Source organism: Mustelus asterias, chromosome 2 (assembly GCF_964213995.1).
Source record: "Mustelus asterias chromosome 2, sMusAst1.hap1.1, whole genome shotgun sequence".
Lineage (NCBI taxonomy): Eukaryota > Metazoa > Chordata > Chondrichthyes > Carcharhiniformes > Triakidae > Mustelus > Mustelus asterias.
In genome coordinates this window covers 143,647,182-143,666,993 of record NC_135802.1, presented here as the reverse complement: position 1 = coordinate 143,666,993, position 19,812 = coordinate 143,647,182, and the positions used below count along the sequence as shown (strand labels likewise).

General features: G+C 44.5%; 1 protein-coding gene and 1 pseudogene across 4 annotated transcripts in view; one reads left to right on the top strand and one right to left on the bottom strand.

Moving 5' to 3' along the window:
- The window catches only part of LOC144511868 (uncharacterized), an 87,953-nt gene that overhangs the window by 54,295 nt on the left and 13,846 nt on the right, over positions 1 to 19,812 (top strand). For 3 of the 4 annotated variants that reach the window (XM_078242295.1, XM_078242275.1, XM_078242305.1), the window contains 2 exons: positions 13,576 to 13,644; positions 15,627 to 15,786. In XM_078242295.1, coding sequence (XP_078098421.1) covers positions 13,625 to 13,644; positions 15,627 to 15,786 — 180 coding nt within the window. In that variant the 5' untranslated portion in view covers positions 13,576 to 13,624. Of the gene's footprint in view, positions 1 to 9,916; positions 10,038 to 13,575; positions 13,645 to 15,626; positions 15,787 to 19,812 lie in introns of all 4 variants that reach the window. The other variant, XM_078242285.1, reaches the window with a different exon arrangement.
- Positions 2,929 to 3,985, bottom strand: LOC144481118 (dolichyl-diphosphooligosaccharide--protein glycosyltransferase subunit TMEM258-like; annotated as a pseudogene).

Sequence of the window (19,812 nt, the reverse complement as noted above, 5' to 3'; positions counted from 1 at the left end):
CCCAGGTTGATAGGGTTGTTAAGAAGGCGTACGGTGTATTAGCTTTTATTGGTAGAGGGATTGAGTTTCGGAGCCAGCAGGTCATGCTGCAACTGTACAAAACTCTGGTGCGGCCGCATTGCGTACAGTTCTGGTCGCCGTATTATAGGAAAGATGTGGAAGTGTTGGAAAGGGTGCAGAGGAGATTTACCAGGATGTTGCCTGGTATGGTGGGAAAATCGTATGAGGAAAGGCTGAGGGGCTTGCGGTTGTTTTCATTAGAGAGAAGAAGGTTAAGAGGTGACTTAATAAAGGCATACAAGATGATCAGAGGATTAGATAGGGTGGATAGTGAGAGCCTTTTTCCTCGGATGGTGTTGGCTAGCACGAGGAGACATAGCTTTAAATTGAGGGGTGAGAGATATAGGACAGATGTTAGAGCTAGGTTCTTTACTCGGAGAGTAGTAAGGGCGTGGAATGCCCTGCCTGCAGCAGTAGTGGACTCGTCAACATTAAGAGCATTCAAATGGTTATTGGATAAACATTTGGATGATATTGCAATAGTGTAGATTAGAGGGGCTTTAGATTGGTACCACTGGTCGGCGCAACATCGAGGGCCGAAGGGCCTGTACTGCGCTGTAATGTTCTATGGCCGTGGCCAGGAAGTGGCATCACATCCGCCTGTGTGGGTGGCTAGGGGAAAGAGGAGGCAGAGACCCAGGGCCTACAGGACATGCAGGTCCTTAAAGGGGATGACGGAAGCCGTATGTTACTGCCGCCGACTCCATCTAAAGTATGGAGACAGTGCGGCACTTGTATCATGTCTTCACAGACCTGGCACAGGAGGACACCACCCCTCAATCTCTATGCCACTGTGTCTTTCCAGATGTTCAATGGGGGCATCTGCAGCATCTCGCAGCCCTCAATGTACAGGTGCATCCACAAGGTAATTGATGTCCTGTTTGCCTGGGCTGGCAATTACATCCAGTTCGAAATGGGCTAGGCCCAACAGGAAGCTCAGGCTGCAGGCTTTGCTGGCATGCCCATGTGGGGTGGGGAGATGGTGGTGGTGGTGGCTGTAGATGGCATGCACGTCGCCCTCTGGTTCCGCACATTCAGGGAGTGCAGTTCATCAATCGAAAGGGTTCCAATCCCTGAACGTGCAGATTGTCTGTGACCACAGGATAAATGTTGTCCATGTGTATGCACGTCACCCAGGGGATGTGCACAACAGCCACATCCTCCGGGGTTCAGACATCCCTGGGCTGTTTGAGGACTCACCCAAGCTACTGGGATGGCTCATGGGGGACAAGGGATACCTGGCGAGGACCTGGCTGATGACACCAGTGTGGAGGCTAGAGAACGAGGCAGAAACCCTCTTCAATGAGGTCAACAATGCCGCCAAGCCCGTTGTCAAGCGGTGCATCAGGCTCCTGAAGATGTGGTTGAGCTGCCTGGACTGCTCAGGTGATGCCCTCCAGTATAGCTCCCTCAAGGCTTCCTGCATCATCGTCTGCTGTGCACTCCACAACCTGGTGCAGCAGGAAGGAGAATACCTGGAGGATGAGGAGTGGGACCAGGAGGATGTGGAGGAAGAGGCCAAAGAGGAGTCAGAGTTTGGAGAACAGGCAGCACTGGCATGGGTCCGGCAGGGCAGGATGATGAGGGAGGCCCTCATCATGGCAAGGTTCATCCACTAGCTGCCATGCAGACCGGCAGCTGTTATCCCCACCCCGCCCACCGTGTTCTGAGAGATGTTACTGTCCACACCCCTGGAGCTGTTACCGCCCACCACCTCCCCTCATCCACACCGCCCCATGGGTCCGATTGACATCACACCAGGGTGATGGGCCTGGGTTGGCCGTGCGAGTTTTTGGTCCAGGCAGAAGGGTGATGACGACTCGCTATGTGGCACACTGTGATGTTGCCCTGGTGCAACATGAGTCTGACTCTTGCCTGTTTTCTGACTACACGCTGGCGCCTGGGCATATGTATGACTGAGAGAGGCACTGATGTCATCGTGCCACCCTGTTCATCCCACTGCATTTACTTTAGCTGGTATATACTTGTGAAAGTTTTTATAGTCCTTTTGTATTTGTACCTAGTTTACCCTTATTCTAATTTCTCTCCCTGTATTCATTTTTAGTCATATTTGTTCCAAAATTTTCCTAATTTTCTAATCTATGATGAATCTATACCAGGTTGTATGCCTTTTCTATTAATTTGATACCTGCCTTGACTTAGTCAGCCATGAATGTTTCATTCTTCTCATGGAATCTTTCTTTCTCAAATGTTTTACTGTTGAGAATTATTACATAGCACCTCAAATGCCTGCCACTGTCTTAACCTTATAGTCTATTTCCCCAGCCAACTCTGTCTTCATGCCTTTGTTATTGCAATTATTTAAGTTTAAGACATTAGTTGCACACCCACGTTTCTCACCCTTTAAACTTTGATTTGATTTAATATTGTCACATGTATTGGGATACAGTGGAAAATATTGGTTCTAGCGCCTATACAGACAAAACATACCGTTCATAGAGTACATAGAGGAGAAGAAAAGGATAAGGTGCAGAATATAGTTTTGCAGTTACAGATAGGGTGAAGAGAAAGTTCAGCTTAATATATGATAGGACCATTCAAAAGTCAGGGAAGAAGCTGTTCTTGAGTTGGTTGGTACATATTTTCAGTGAGGTCTTTGATTATGCTGGCTGCTTCCCTGAGGCAGAGGGAAGTGTAGACAGAGATAATGGTTGGGAGGCTGGTTTGCGTTATGGACAGGTCTCCGTTCACAACCTTTGTAGTTTCTTATGGTCTTGGTCATCTTTTGTTTTAATAAGAACATGTTCTAAACAAAGTTCAGGTGTTATTCAGCTTCTCTGGTATGGAAACAGTACCTCATGATGGAGTGGTCCCTCATATTTCTTCCCTGCGCACTCCCAGCTGTCCTCATATGTAGATTCCAATCCAGAGGGGAGGAGGAAAAAGTAATCCAAATCCCATCAAAAGAGACACTACTAGGAAATCAGCAGCTCTTTGTAGATGTCCCATGTGTATTTGGTAGATGTTACCTCCTTTATGAAGAAACATGCTGTGAAGAACATGCCAATTGTGAGTGGAACCACTGTCAAGTGTGGGAAGATGGCAAGATTGACTAGGCTCATATATCTGGTCATAGCCTCCAGCTCTTCTTTTCACTGGATGTGTAATTCACCATGTTATCATTTTTTTGAGATCATTAATTAATCCTTTCTGATTGCATATTGCCAGATCTAAAATAGCAGATCCTTTGTTGGTTCCATGGTGTATGATCCAAAGAAAACTATCCTGAATACATTGTAGGAACATGTCTTAAGGCAAGTTTTGCCAATTTGATTTGTCCAATCTGTATGAAGATAAATTCAACCACCATTATTGCAATAACGTTCTTGCAAGTTGCTATTAGTTCTTGATTTACATTCTTTCTTACAATGTAGCTACTGTTAGTGAATGGAGACCACTCTCACCAATGATTTCTTTCCCTTGCTATTTCTCGTCATCATAGAAACTCATGCTACATCTTGACCCGGAGTGTGGTGACTTCTTGCGAACTGTACCCAGAATACTCTCTAATTCTATATTTTACTCTCCTTCTGTGCTTTTACAACTCTACTCTAATTCTTATATACTGTCTAACAATGCTCTATTTCAAATCTTTCTCTATACCCTAGCTATGACTGTAACAGTACATTCTGTACCCTCTCCTTTCCTATTCCCCTATATTCTGTATAAATGGTATGTTTTATATAGCAAGCAAGAAACGTGTACCAATATGTGACAATAAATCAAAAAATATATTATTTCTAACTACTGCACTAATTTTATCTTTTCTTAACAGAGCTACCCCACTTCCTTTCCCTTTCTGCCTGCCTTTCTTGATCCATGTCAATTCCGAACCTTGATCACCTTGCAACCATGTCTCTGTAATGGCTGTCCGATCATATCTATTTATTTCTATTTGTGCCATCACTTCACCTATCTTGTTGTGGATGCTAGGTGCATTCTAATAAATAGCTTTCAGTTTTGTTATTTTGCCATATTTCCCACTTTCACCCTATTTGTTGGTGCACACACTTGTATGACAGCAAGGGTAGGGCACACTCGGGTTATCATTACCCATATTGTTGCCTACACTTTGCCTTGTCCCATTCTTTTTAATTTCCTAAATTTCCCCTTGTCTGAACCCTTCCCACTCCCCCCAACCGCAGCTTTTCATTGTAAAGTTCAATCTTCAGAAAGATAGGTATGGATTTGGGAGGCATCAGCATGTTCAAGGACTGCGGAGAGGAAGGAGGTATTGGTGATGGAGTGGTGGCTTGCAAGGAAGGATGTTTTTCAAGGAAAGGTCAGATGGCAGGAAATTTGAAGGAGAATGGGACTGTACCCAAAGTGAGAGAATGGTTAACGATGTCAGTGGGAGAAAGGAATGGAAGTTCTGTACTCAGAAGTTTAGTGGAAATATGAAGGAGCAGAAAGTGGGTCTCTTAGGCTGAAGAAACTCAGGGCATGAGGAGAGATAGGTGAAAAACCGTTCCCATGAGATTGTGTCAAACATTATATGGCCTGCAAGAGTGGGAGAAATGGTCAGCAGAGTGACTTCATTAGGCAAAATCATAAATTTTGCTTTCCCAACAGAGTTCAAAATTAAAGATTAATTCACAGTGTGCATGTGGCAGGTTGAGTCTGACGTTTTCCTGTAATAGGTCCTACTTGTGCATACCATAAATACTGATTATGTTAACACTTTTTTAAAAAATACGTTCTCCCTTCATTATCAAGTCAATAGCACATAATCTCGTGGCACCAGTTTGTTTAAAGGTGATGTGCAGCAGTTAGCTTTGTGCAGTTGTGTCTGAGATCAGTGCTTTTCCTTGTTGAGCATTGTGGCACAGGAGAGGAGAGTAGGAGAATGTGTGGAGGCTCAACACATGCCAGAGAGAGTTTATAGTGAGGTGGGGGTGTGGAGTGGAGTAAGGGGCATGTCAGAGTGCAACGGGAATACAAGGAGGACAGAGGGTGGGGTCAGAGCATGAAAAAGTGAAGTGACGTCACCCACAGACTCCTATATGCATGGATCTCGAACAAGGGCTTCTAAATAGTGAACAAGAATGGGAACCCAAGCTGTCTATCGCATTTTGAGGACACCAAGTGCAACTGTTGGCAGAGAGCGGGGATCAAACCCAATACTTACTGGATTTCTATGGACACACAATGAAAAATCTAAGAACAACCGGTACTGGAACTGGTACCCCACCCACAAGATCCCTAAGATCAATGATTAGGACACAGATTTTAAGAAATATATATATGCAAGACATGAACATCAAAGATGAGCCTGCCAGTTATTTCCCACCCTTGTTGCCCTTGAGAAGAATGGGCAACAACTGATATGATTGAATAGCATGCTAGTCCTCAGTGTGGTGGGGTCAGTCAAAGTAATGACAATGAGGGATCTATGTGGGCCTGTGTCAGAGTGTTGGCTGGCAGAGTCCTTACAGGGCTTTGAATCCACCTAGAACTAGAATTAACCCTGCTGAGAGGGATCTTCGACAATCTTCTTCACCTTGCCAGCTGAGCCTGCAAGTTCAGCATTGCCTTACAATGGCAAGTAAAACAATGGACACTTAACAGGAACACTCATTCCTGATCACTATATTGAAGCCTTTGCTAGAGATCCATGCATATATATGTGGGCGATGGGCTTAACCTTGATTAATGCCTACTAAAATTGAATAGCTGGTGGACATATGCTGCTCAGGTTTCTGCATGAATTCTAGCTGCTTGGGAAGAAGTGACTCATGCCTAAGATAATGGAGACTAAGGGCAGAATTCTCCCATGGCCCCACTGCGGGGAGAATTCAGCAAAAATCTGTTTCATGCCAACATGAATTTCCCACGGGATCTTTCACTGGTGCTTACTGTGGTGGATTGGGAAACCTGCTGGGTGTGGGCATGAAACTTTTGTTTGCATCCCATTAATGGATACATATGGACGCCTGACGGGAATCTCTTCTCCCCAACTCCCTGTGGGCGCCAGCAGGAAAACATGCCTGTCTAGAATACATCTGGCACAATATGGGAGGCAGAGGTCAGAGCTCACCTGAACAATGCCGAGGTTCCTCTAGGGTTCAGGATAGAGACTGCCAACAAAGCTGGATCCCAAGGACCACTGCAGTAAGTGTGGGGCGCATCTACAAGTGGATCTTCCAGACAAGGAGGTCCATCTTCCAGCCTCGGTGTGTTCTTGGGGGTCCATCTTTTTCAGGAGGTGTTACATCAACGATGGGTTGGTGATGTGGATGTCTTTTCAGTCTGGCACCCAGATGAGATGGTGGGACTCACACCATCATGCTCGTCCTGTGCATAATTAATAAAGTTGAGGCCAGGAGATATGACATGGTTCCCTGTCAGCCTCCTCAGTGGGAAGCATTCCACGTTCCTGCCCCGGCCACAGGACCTAATCCCAGATGGGAGAATTCCACTTTAAGATTTGAGCATTGTTGAAAACTGACAATCACCTGGCAGAAGAACATCTCCGGCTACTTACAATGTCAAACAAATTAAACTTAAAGACCAAATAACTGCATTGGCTTATTGCCAGCTATTGAGCATGCTCACATTGTGTTCCTTTATTTTCAGTTCTCATTGGGCAGAATTCTCCCATCCTGTCCACAGAAAGTTAGCTGGCGGGTGGGAGCCAAAAAGTTGGAAACCTGCTGGCATAAAATCGTGTACCAATTCTCCCAATGTTGGATTCCTGTGGTGTGATGGCGAATTGTATTTGTTTACATCTTATGAATACTCATTAAAACAGCTGCCTACTGGCATGCCATCGGGCCTTTTGATCTTGCGTCACACCAGTGTGAAATTATGTTGCTCTAAAGTCCGATTGCTAAAAACTAGCATGCACAAGACAATCCTCTGTTCACAAGAGATTTTGGAATGAGTGCAACACTGTGCTGCTCCTGATGCACTGTTCATCATTCTGCTGGGGCAGACTGGTTCCTGCCTTTCATCTCCATGCTGAGCTGGTCTTCATGTACAGCACTGTGCTGCTGCACACATGGACTATCTGTGTCACTGTCTCAGATTAGTACTGTACCTGAGGTTGAGGAGTACAAGGTCTCCTTGCCCCTGGTGCCACACACCACTGTCTATTCGGACAGGATTGTGCTGCCGGACTCATTCAGCTGCTGCAACCAAGGTCCGAAGTTTAACTGGGGAGGGAATGCAAGGTGATGCCAGGTGGTAGCCTGATGAAGACCAGGGAGGCAATGTGAAAGGAGCGCTGTGTAAGTCGGGGGGTGGTGGTGGAAGGATGAGGGCTCACAATGGCATGCAGAGTAGCAAGGAGGTGGGTGAATAAGATGGACAATGGAAATCCAAAGCCAGAAGAGGGTAAGGAAGCTGGGTCCCAAAAAGGCTGCATGAAAATCTCATGCAAGCGGGAGATTACATTGTTTACTGGAAGGGGTTGCACGAAGATTCTGTAGTGTGTAGATGTCCAAGTGGGGTATGGACGTTTTTCAGGTGATGGACTCGCTAGGTAGGGCAGGTGATTGAATCAAGGAACAGATTTCTTAAAGCTGCTGGCATTTTCCCTCTAGCTTGCTGACATCCTGCATGGTTTGGTGAAGACAGGTGAGCTAGAGAGAGTGGTATGAATGTGCTGGACAAGTACTTAAATATGATGCCAGGACCTTCGAGTCCACCAACTGGCAAGCAGACAAATGAACTCCCGACTTGCCAAGTGACTCAGAGTGGATCATGTCTGTGCATAATCTTTGCAGTTCCAGGCACAGAATCTGACATGGGATCTTGCCATTCTGATCAGCAGGAAAGACCTCCATTCTAAGTCTCAAAATGGGAGAATTTTGCCCATTGTCTTTGACTTAGCATAATGGTTCTCAAACTTTAATTTGCAGACCACGTGGGAAGGGCAAAAGACTTCAAGGAGCTCATATTCTTAATAATACCCCACTGTTTTCATTTGCTGCTGCAAAAAATCTCATTATAGTTAACGGGAAGAATGGCTCTGGTTTTTTATGAGGCACCAATGAGGTGATGTCCGATTCCAAGTTGAAGAGCTTCAATCTTGTGTTGGGCTCCACGTTTCCTCTTCTTTGTTCTTAGAAACATAGAAACCCTACAGTACAGAAAGAGGCCATTCGGCCCATCGAGTCTGCACCGACCACAATCCCACCCAGGCCCTACCCCCATATCCTTACATATTTACCCACTAATCCCTCTAACCTACGCATTCCAGGACACTAAGGGCAATTTTTAGCACGGCCAATCAACCTAACCCGCACATTTTTGGACTGTGGGAGGAAACCAGAGCACCCGGAGGAAACCCACGCAAACACGAGGAGAATGTGCAAACTCCACACAGACAGTGACCCAAGCCGGGAATCGAACCCAGGTCTCTGGAGCTGTGAAGCAGCAGTGCTAACCACTGTGCTACTGTGCCGCCCTAAGTGGCCCACAAGTGTTGAAAACCAGTTGTAACATCAACGTAAATCTTACTTATAAAACCAAGTTGTTGCTTATGCTTATAACATGCCAAACGGACATGGAGCCAGTCTGATTGTGTGACATCACTCAAGCAGTGGGGATGAGAGTTCTGCCCATTTCTTTCCTGCGACCTTGATGGGTCCATCCCTTGCATTGTGAATCAGCCTGCCAACCACCTGACCACTAAATTGAGCTTCTTTAAATCCAAGTGCCCATGCACCAATGAAATTCCATCTTGGTATGAGCTAGTTACTAATAGCCCATTTGTTCTATTTTGTGCAGACACAGTGGCGTGTTAAGCTCTTTAGTTTTTTTGAATCCATTCATAGCAGATTACTCCTATTGGTTTTATGCTGTGTCTCACTTTTGCAGAATAGTGATGCCTTCCAAAGTGTTAAATATTTAAAGTGTAGGAGATGGGAATCACCAAATTCTGTGGCACTAACTACAACTCCTCTTTACTCCACCACTTTCCCCTCCATATTGTTTCAAAAATCTTTTCAAACAACACTCCATGGAGTAAAATAATTGGTTAAATAGGTGTTAGCAGAATTTATAATACTGGGATTGGGGTACTTGAGGAACCTAAATCAGTTTTCAAAGCCATATATTTCCTTGTGCTTCACAGTTTTTAGTTTTAGCACCAGAAAAGAGAAAATAATTTGAGCTTTCAAAAGGATAAATTTCAGAGATAATCAGCAAAAAGAACATTTGAACCTCATTAAACTCGTATTACTTGAGTGGGGATTATGTAAATAGCAAATGTGTAGTTAACGATGAAATGAACCGTTTGTACTTTGTCTTTGGTATGGACCATGTGAAGTTGAATTTCATGAGCCAAAGATTCAGCTACAATCCCAGCATCCTGTGAGACTTCCTATTTTATCGGGTCCAATTTTGCTACTTCATGTACTCTTTATGCTATTATGTATTTTATAGAATCCTGCCTATCGCAATCTTGCATTATCAGTTATTCTACACTATATTGTCTTAACCATACACTTCACGTCTCACCCTGTCATCTGTGGGATGATTTTCGGGCTTCGAACCATGTAACGTGAGATTTCACAAAGTTGTGATCTACCTGGAGTCTCACCAATGTGAGTGGTGCCCGATAATTCTGCACTTTAGGGTCTAATACAAGCAAAGCCTTTAGTCCATATTCAAGGTGGAGCCAGTCCATAGCAGTTACAGCCTTTATATCATGAGTCAGTGGTTTGCAGCCAAAAAATGTAATTTGGATCACCTGCTGTAATGCACCTGAAATTACACTATTTTTCAGTTGTTTGGGATCAGAAGTGTAATTTATGTCAATATTTAAACAGCCTATTAGCAGTAGTATCCCAAACACAACCCGAATTAATTCATTTCCTTAATTTGGCAGTGCCTGTTGGGTTTTGGGAAGTGCGCGAATTAATCTATTGACGTTGCGAAGTCTACGTAATGATGTTACCCAATGTTCCTCATTTTGAGATCTTGGAGCATTGAGAACTCTTTTTTTAAGGGTGAGTAGCAGTCAGAAATTGTTTTAACTAATCCATCTTTCTCTAGAAAGAACAGAGAATTTATTGGTAGAAATTTGTAAAAAGTCAATGTTAAAGATTGCTGAAAATCTTGTATGTTTCCATTCTGTGCCTTCTGTCCACATCAGGTGAAGCACACTGAGGCTATGTAACGGTATGGAGCTCCCTCTGCATAGTCTCAATAGATCTTGAAATTTTTAAATCTATGTAGAGTGGGACCTGCATTCGTATAACCTTTTGGTTGTCTTAATGTTGAATATTTGTAGATTCTAGAACCTTTCTGGTATATTGTACTAGAGAGATTCTAGTCTTTTCTTTGAAGCTTATTGAGGAAATCTATAACTGAAAGTTGTTAGTGGGCAGGCACTCAGGCATACCTGTAAATATCTGGAACCATCTTTGCATTCTTGTTCTGAGGCTCAATGCTGTTTTCTTGCAGATTTCAGTAAGCACTGGCCTGGAGTCATATTTTGCAATGAAGGTTTATACTGTATTAGCAGGAACTATTACCATGCTTAAACTGTTGCTAATCTGTTTTATTTCCTGGGCTGTTGCGATGAATCTCCGGACAAGCATTTCTGGAATTTTTAATGAACAGTATTTACGAATAGAAACTTAAAAATAAAAGTTACTGCGGTTTTATGAGATCTCCAGTGAAAACTATGACCTCGGAACAAGAATGTTGATTTGTTGCCAAATGCCTGGTGGTTTTGGAAGGTTGAGTATCCATCCACTAAAATTTTCATGTACAACAGATTCTGCCAGCCCACGTTTCAAAAAGCCTGCAGTTGCCTTCTGACCAATCCCACCCTCCCTTAATTAAATGGTTTTCATTGCGATTTGGCTGTTCATTTCGAATAAATGAATTTAAAGAAAAAAAAATTCCACAGTTTTCAAATGCTAAACTGTCTCTTAATTCCCATGTTGGTGGATGGCTATACGATTCATTAAATTCTCAAAATGATTACGTATGCTTCATTGTTGCTGAAACTGGAATTTTAAACAGCAATGATCACAGTAAATCAGATGATGTGCTGTTTCATAATGAAGTAGAGCTGATCACTTAACAGTGATAATAACAGTAATTTATATTTAATAAGAGAATTTTACAGATTAGAAAGTAGTGAATTTTCAAAAGCCCTTATCAACAGCATCAAAAGATGGTTGAAAATACAAAGAAATGTTAAAAATCCAAAGCATTGGTGTGTGGGTTCAAGACTCATAGGTATATCATATTATGCATATACGCCATCTGATTCGCACAGATAAGAGTATCCATTCAGTAATAGGTCCCTACAACTGAATTGCAATTTAGAATAGTGCTGTGGGTCATTGTTTTATAGCATTTTCGGCATGTTACAGGAACTAAGCTTTAATGGGGGAAAGATGATCTGTGCTATGATATTTATGCCTCTAGTTGCTCTGACTTGAATAACAAATGGAACATGGGTGTTTGAGAGGCCACCAACTGTTATAATAAATGCAGCATTGTATCTCTGCAATAAGACTTTCAGCCCACTCAGTTTTAGGATGTTCTTGATGAAGTTTTTTTTTTGTCGAGTTCCTGAAAATGCAGTAGCAGTTGCAGTTGCCCCACACAATTTGATTTCCACCATTGTATAAAAATCTGTGGACAGATTTGCCATATTTTAAATTTCCCAATGGTTTGCAACATAATTTTAGATTTCGGTCTGGCATCCTCTAGCTCACTAATCACTTTTGATTTTTACAAAGACATCAACCAATCATCTGATTCTACTGTTATGAGATTAGTTTCTGTTACATATCAACTACTGACTTATGTTATTCTTATACTTAAGCAAGTAAACACAGGCATCAAGATAAACCTTACAGTAGTTCACTATAAAAAATTAACCATTTACACATTGTGGACAACATATGGGAATAGGTCCAAACTTAATAAATGGATGGATATTTCATAATTTTTATAAAGTATTGTTTTAAGGCAAGTACAAAATGCATAAAGTATTTATTTGGTTGGGTCATCAGTATTACTGCTCCAAGTGGCATTTTGCCATATCGCACATTTCATGTATTAATAAGGGACTTTGATGATCAGAGTGCTTTTGTTTCTGTCTGGTTGCTGTTTAAATGGCCTCACAGTTTTTACTTCAGTCAGTGCAAAGAAGATATTAAGTAGGTTTAAGTAGAATTTTGAAGTAATTATCTGTGGCAAAAAAATTGGGCAGAATTGTGGAAAGGAGTTGATTTATGTTAAGTGCTCCAAATAAATTGACTGGTGAATCATTATCTTTCACTGCTGGAGCATACCCCAGTGACAAATTTGCAACAATGTTCTGATTTCTTGGCCAGCTGAGATTTGTTTTTCTGCAAACTTGGTCACTTTTTTCAAGACCACTCCCACTGTCATCGCTTCCTCTTTTTTTTTCATTCCTTTTTGAATTGTTCAGCATCAGTAACATTGAAAACTGTAACAAGGCTCTCAAGGTCCTTTATTTTCATTCCTGAAGACAGCCTGCCATTCCAAATCCAGAATCCATGAGGCATAATACTTCTCTTAAATCAGCATATCTTGGAGATTTTTCCTTTTTTTTTCTCTGAGATAAACAGCAACCCTGACCATTTTGTCTGCTTCCCCACGGGGCTGCTGAGGCCATTTGTCCAGAAAACTTGGACTTCCTATTTCAAGAACACAGGAACAGAAGTAAGTCACTTCACCCCTCAAACCTGTTCTGCCACTTGGTAAGATAAGTCTGTTCTGCCATTCAGTAAGACCTACAACCTTTGCTCAATGAAAATCTATCAATTTCATTAGTTGCTTTTTGCAGAATTGAATTCCAAACTTCTAACACCCTTTGCATGCATCAATGTTTCTTAATTTCACTCGAGTGGTATAGCTTTTTTTTTTAGATCGTGTCCCCAAGTCCTTGGGTGGAATCATCCCAAAATTTGTAATTGTCGGTTTCAGACTGAAAATCAGCGTATAAACCTCCAGCTATGCAGCCAAGCTTTTACTCTAGAAGTTCTGACACTGTGCATAAAGAATCTGGGGACGCGGTTTACAGGGTAGAACCTAATGATGTCAGGCCGAGAATGGGATGCTACATTTAAATGTGTAACCCCTATAGTGATTGCTGATCAATTTTGACCTTGGCCGTGTTCTTACCTAAAAATCCATACAGTAGCACCTTTTAATCCATACTCAGTGAATTGCAGTCAAGACCTGAAAATATTGTCAATATCCTTCCTGCCCCCACCCACATGCACACCTCCTCCTAATCGGGGGATGCCAACTAAGTCTGAGTCCCTTGCAAACCAAATGGTCACTATTAATTGTTAAGACAGTCAAGGTACCTGCAAGATCTTCTGATGTTGCATTTAAAGAGGAAGTATTAATCTTGTGTCACAGAAAGTGTGCGTAAATTCTACAGAAAGGCATCTTACAAACTGTAAATAGGAACCATTGTCACTATTGTTTTTGCTACTTAATGTTTAGGAGTTGCATTCTGAACCAGTTTCTGTTCTTGTGACTTTCCAGCATCTGGACTCGGTCTGTGGTAACGAGAAGTCATCTCTTATGATATACAATGGAACTCTATTGGTACATGTAAGTACTATTTTGAAGTATGGCAATGGCACCATAAATTACAGTGGACTATGTCATCCACTTCACACTCGCGGCAGTGAATCCATGTTTGGGCTTAATCTGAACTCTTGTTTAATTTTTTGAATTTGTGGTGATGCAAACTGCCTGCTGGTTCCGAAATAGATTAGCTAAATCGTATGAAAACACTGCTGTGGCAAATGCAAATGTGATCATGATTTTTTGAAAATGTGGGGTTTACTTCACTGCTTTCACATTAATTCAGGTATAGCTTAAAAAAAACCTCCCAATTTCCTTTTCATAAATATTTCCCTCCTTACAAACTGCTCTTAACTATCAAACCATCTCTCCCTGAGAATCCTGCCTAATCACCAATTGTCATTATAGTTTTTGGTAAAAGATTCCAGTGGTAATGCTACATATCTTTGAAACTTTGATCTTGCCATTTTAACTCTTGGACAGCTTGAAATCTAATTGCAATCCCTTTTTTACTTTCCATTTATGGACATCTGCTGTTTCCCTAAGGGCATTCCATGCATGTAACTAGCAATAGGAGTTTATGTAGTTGGATTCAGACCTGTAAATTTTTTCGATTACATCATCTTAGTTTGGTCCTATGAAAGTAGTAACTTAGAATTGCTTCCCAATTATTCCAATTGCAAACACTATTGCAGCAGGAATTTGGAGCCTGTTTTAATAAGTAATCATTAAAGAAATTAGTTAAAGCTTTTTACAACCTCGAATGCCCTAAACTACTAATTTAGGTATTTTTGAATTGCCCTTGTAATTTAGGGACAGTATTCAATTTAGGCACAGTAAGATCCCACAAATAGCGATGTCATAGTAACCAGATAATGTGTTTTTGTGATGTTAGCTGAGGGATTAATATCGGCCAGCACACCAGGAATAACTGCCCATCACTTTCATGAAATAGTGGAATGCTTTATTTCCACCTGAAAGAGCCCTGGCTTTACACCTCAGTGTAGCACTCTTTCAGTGCTGAATTGAAATGCCAGCTCAGATGTTGTGCTCAAATCCCTAGAATGGGATTTGAATCCACAACTTCCTGACTCTCGAGGCGAGAGTGCACCACTAAGTAACAGCTAAGATATTAAATTGTAAATCAGTGAAATATTGAATTACTTTGTGAAGCTGGCAATAGATAAGGGTGGCAACACAGGTGGTGAAGAAGGCATATGGTATGCTTGCCTTTATAGGATGGGGTATAGAGTATAAAAGCTGGAGTCTGATGATGCAGCTGTATAGAACGCTGGTTAGGCCACATTTGGAGTACTGCGTCCAGTTCTGGTCGCCGCACGACCAGAAGGACGTGGAGGCGTTAGAGAGAGTGCAGAGAAGGTTTACCAGGATGTTGCCTGGTATGGAGGGTCTTAGCTATGAGGAGAGATTGGGTAAACTGGGGTTGTTCTCCCTGGAAAGACGGAGAATGAGGGGAGATCTAATAGAGGTGTACAAGATTATGAAGGGGATAGATAGGGTGAACGGTGGGAAGCTTTTTCCCAGATCAGAAGTGACGTTCACGAGGGGTCACGGGCTCAAGGTGAGAGGGGCGAAGTATAACTCAGATATTAGAGGGATGTTTTTTTACACAGAGGGTGGTGGGGGCCTGAAATGCGCTGCCAAGTAGGGTGGTGGAGGCAGGCACGCTGACATCGTTTAAGACTTACCTGGATATCACATGAGCAGCCTGGGAATGGAGGGATACAAACGATTGGTCGAGTTGGACCAAGGAGCGGCACAGGCTTGGAGGGCCAAAGGGCCTGTTTCCAGTGCTGTACTGTTCTTTGTTCTTTGTTCCTCAAGCTTATGGTGCATGTAATAGAAGATAGTCCATTTTATAATGCTTTTCTGTTGTTTCAAGAAATTTTATGCAATTTAAAGAATTAAACAAATTGTTTTACCAGAGGTTCCACGTTTACTACTAAGATGTAATTTCTTAATGAATGTTCTTTCACTCCCAACAGAATAGTGATTATATTTATTATTGTCAAAATCTTCTTCTACATCTGCTGGTATCGTTCAAGGCAGCGACAACTGGATGCTTACCTGAGCAATCCGCGGAATGCCCAGATAGTGATTGTTGGGGGCAGAGCCTACCTACATCAACTCTGTGAGCGGCAAAATGTAAGTGACCGTGATCCTCTGTTTCTTTGTGAAGCTAAGAGTTGCATGTAATATGAATGAAATTCATATTCTTGCATTAAGGCAAGGATGTAACTGCAGAAGCATTTTAATTGTTTAACTACAATATTCAGAGTGGATGATGAAGGTGGGAGGGAAGAGGGCTGAAGAAGGCCGCTACAGTTTTGTTGCTTCCTTGTTCCTTATTGCTTCACTGGGATCGACAACTTCAGTCTTCTGTGCTGATGTTGCAAAAGGTTAATTTTTGGCAATACTGCTGAAATCAAAATAGATCCTACCAGTCTTAAGTCAATGATCACATGAGTCTTCGCTTAGCTTTTAGAATTGAATATTAAAAATGTACCAGTTTATGTAAGCCTTTTGTGAAATTTGTTGCATTAATTTCTACTAACTTTTAGAATATTTAATAATTTAAAAAAGCATTTGCTATTATTGAGTTGGAATGCATGTTATCACGTGGATGTTAAAGTAATTGGCTCTGGTTTCAGGTTTGCTTTAGTGGTTGACTTCTCAGTATGTGTTCCTGATAAAAAATCATTGTTGATTTTCTTACTTCGACTTCATAATGTTAACGAGTTGAATCTTAACCCAGTATCATGCTTCTGTAATCAGTTTCCTGACCATAGTTTCCATCCCTTTCCAATTTACTGGCACAAAGTCGGTGGCCATGATTTTACTGACACTCCATTGATTGTCCATTGATTTGTGGAGCGAGCCGGTAAAATCACGCCAGAGTTGAGACATTAAGATCGTGTCTAATTTCTCGGCACTTGCAGTCTTACCAGATCCAGATTTCTGGCGTGGTCAGCCTCTCGCTCATTTCTGGAGAGAGACTGAATAAATTATTTGAATTTATTTAAATACTTTTGTTTAGCAAGCCCAGTGCGCAATCATCCGGGCTCACTTGCTCTTATGGCCTAGCTGGGAGAGGTTTTCTCCAGCGAGGAAAACACCTGCTCCCTATGAACTGGGAACAGTCATATTGCCTTTGCCGGTAGACCCAGAGGCCATTGAGGTCCCCCCAGGGAGGCTGAGGGCAAGCTGGGGTGCTCCTTGGGCAGTGCCAGCCTGGCACCTTGGCAATGTTCAAGAGGGACAGCCAGGGGGTGGGGCCAGAAGGGGGCATGGGGGAAGGGCCTGAAGAGGGCAGGGCCAGGCCGGGGCGGCCCGATTGGGGGGTCTGCTGCTGGTCTGCATGTGTTGATGGGGGAGGGAGGGGGGCGCGATTGGGGCTACATTTTCAAGCAATGTGGGGTGGGCAGGGGGGAGCGGCTGTATTGAGGCTGCCTCCAGCAGCAGAGGTCTGACAGCTCTCGCGTTCTCTCTCTCTCACTCTCTCCCTGTCTCGCTCTGGCGCCCCCTCTCTCTCTCTCTCTCTCTGGCGCCCTCTTTCTCGCGCTCTCCCTCTCTCTCTCTCTCTCTGGTGCCCTCTCTCTCTCTCACTCTGGAGCCCCCTTTCTCGCTCCCTCTCTTTGTCTTTCTCTCTCCCTCTCTGGCGCCCCCTATCTCTTATTCTGGTGCCCTCTTTTTTTTCTCTCTCTCCCTCTCCCGCTCTCTCACACCCCCTTTCTCTCTCTCTCTCTCTCTCTGGCGCACCCTCTCTCTCTCTCTCTGGCGCCCCCTTTCTCTCTCCCTCTCTCTCACTCTCTCACGTGCTGCATTTCTCTCTCCCTCCCTCTGGCGCGCGTGCGTGCCCCCTTTCATTCTCCCTCTCGCTCCCCCGTGCGCCCTTTCTCTCTCTCTCTCTCTCTCACATGACCCTTTTTTCTCTCTCTCTCTCGTGCCCCCTTTCTCTCTCTCTCCCTCTCTCTGTCTCATGTCCCCTTTCTCTCTCTCTCTCTCGTGCCCCCTTCCTCTCTCTCTCTCGTGCCCCCTTTCTCTCTCTCTCTCTCCTTCTCTCTCTCGTGCCCCCTTTCTCTCTCTCGCCTCCTTTCTCTCTCTCTCTCTCTCTCTCTCGTGCCCCTTTCTCCCTCTCCCTCTCCCTCTCTCTTGAGCCCCTTTCTCTCTCTTTCTCTCTCTCTCGTGCCCCCTTTCTCTCTCTCTCTCTCTCTCTCTCTCTCTCATGCCTCCTTTCTCTCTCTCGTGCCCCCTTTCTCTTTCTCTCTCTCTCTCGTGCCTCCTTTCTCTCTCTCTCTCGCCTCTTTCTCTCTCTCTCTCTCATGCCCCCTTTCTCTCTCTCTCTCATGCCCCCTTTCTCTCTCTCTCCCTCTCTCTCGAGCCCTTTTCTCTCTCTCTCTCTCTCTCTCGTGCCCCCTTTCTTTCTCTCGTGCTCTCTCTCTCTCTCTCTTGTACCCCCCCTCTCTCTCTTGTACCCCCCTCTCTCTCGTGCCCCCCTTTCTCTCTCCCCTCTCTCTCATGCCCCTTTCTTTCTCTCTCGTGCCCCTTTCTCTCTCTCTCTCGTGCCCCCTTTCTCTCTCTCTCTCTCGTGCCCCTTTCTCTCTCTCTCTCGTGCCCCCTTTCTCTCTCTCTCTCGTGCCCCCTTTCTCTCTCTCTCTCTCTCGTGCCCCCTTTCTCTCTCCCTCTCTCTCTCATGCCCCTTTCTTTCTCTCTCGTGCCCCTTTCTCTCTCTCTCTCGTGCCCCTTTCTCTCTCTCTCTCGTGCCCCTTTCTCCATCTCTCTCGTGCCCCTTTCTCTCTCTCTCTCGTGCCCCTTTCTCTCTCTCTCTCGTGCCCCCTTTCTCTCTTCTCTCTCTCGTGCCCCCTTCTCTCTCTCTCTCGTGCCCCCTTTCTCTCTCTCTCTCTCTCTCTCGTGCCCCCTTTCTCTCTCTCTCGTGCCCCCTTTCTCTCTCTCTCAGGGCGGCACGGTAGCACAGTGGTTAGCACTGCTGCTTCACAGCTCCAGGGACCTGGGTTCGATTCCCGGCTTGGGTCACTGTCTGTGTGGAGTTTGCAGATTCTCCTCGTGTCTGCGTGGGGGTGCTCCGGTTTCCTCCCACAGGTCCAAAGATGTGCAGGTTAGGTTGATTGGCCATGCTAAAATTGCCCTTAGTGTCCGTAGGTTAGAGGGAGTAGTGGGTAAATATGTAGGGATATGGGTGGTAGGGCCTGGGTGGGATTGTGGTCGGTGCAGACTCGATGGGCCGAATGGCCTCTTTCTGTGCTGTAAGGTTTCTAAGATTCTAAGATTCATGCCCCCTTCTCTCTCTCGTGCCCCCTTTCTCTCTTTCTCTCTCTCGTGCCCCCTTTCTCTCTCTCTCTTTCTCCACGGCCCCCTTTCTTCTCTCTCTCTCGTGCCCCCTCTCTCTCTCTCGTGCCCCCTTTCTCTCTTTCTCTCTCTCGTGCCCCCTTTCTCTCTCTCTCTTTCTCACGCGCCCCTTTCTTCCTCTCTCTCTCGTGCCCCCTCTCTCTCTCTCGTGCCCCCTTTTCTCTTTCTCTCTCTCGTGCCCCCTTTCTCTCTCTCTCTTTCTCACGCGCCCCCTTTCTTCCTCTCTCTCTCGTGCCCCTCTCTCTCTCTGTGCCCCCTTTCTCTCTCTCTCTCTCTCTCTCATGCCCCCTTTCTCTCTCCTCTCTCGTGCCCCCTTTCTCTCTCTCTCTCTCTCTCTCTCTCTTTCTCATGCCCCTTTCCCTCTCTCTCTCTCGCCCCCTTTCTCTCTCTCCCTCTCTCGTGCCCCCTTTCTCTCTCTCTCTCTCTCTCTCTCGTGCCCCCTTTCTCTCTCTCTCGTGCCCCTTTCTCTCTCTCTCGTGCCCCCTTTCTCTCTCTCTCTCTCGTGCCCCCTTTCTCTCTCTCTCGTGCCCCTTTCTCTCTCTCTCTCGTGCCCCTTTCTCTCTCTCTCTTGCCCTTTCTCCTCTCTCTCGTGCCCCCTTTCTCTCTCTCTCTCGTGCCCCTATCTCTCTCTCTCTCTCTCGTGCCCCCTTTCTCTCTCTCTCTCTCTCGTGCCCCTTTCTCTCTCTCTCTCTCGTGCCCCCTTTCTCTCTCTCTCTCTCGTGCCCCCTTTCTCTCTCTCTCTCTCGTGCCCCCTTTCTCTCTCTCTCTCTCCGTGCCCCCTTTCTCTCTCTCTCTCTCGTGCCC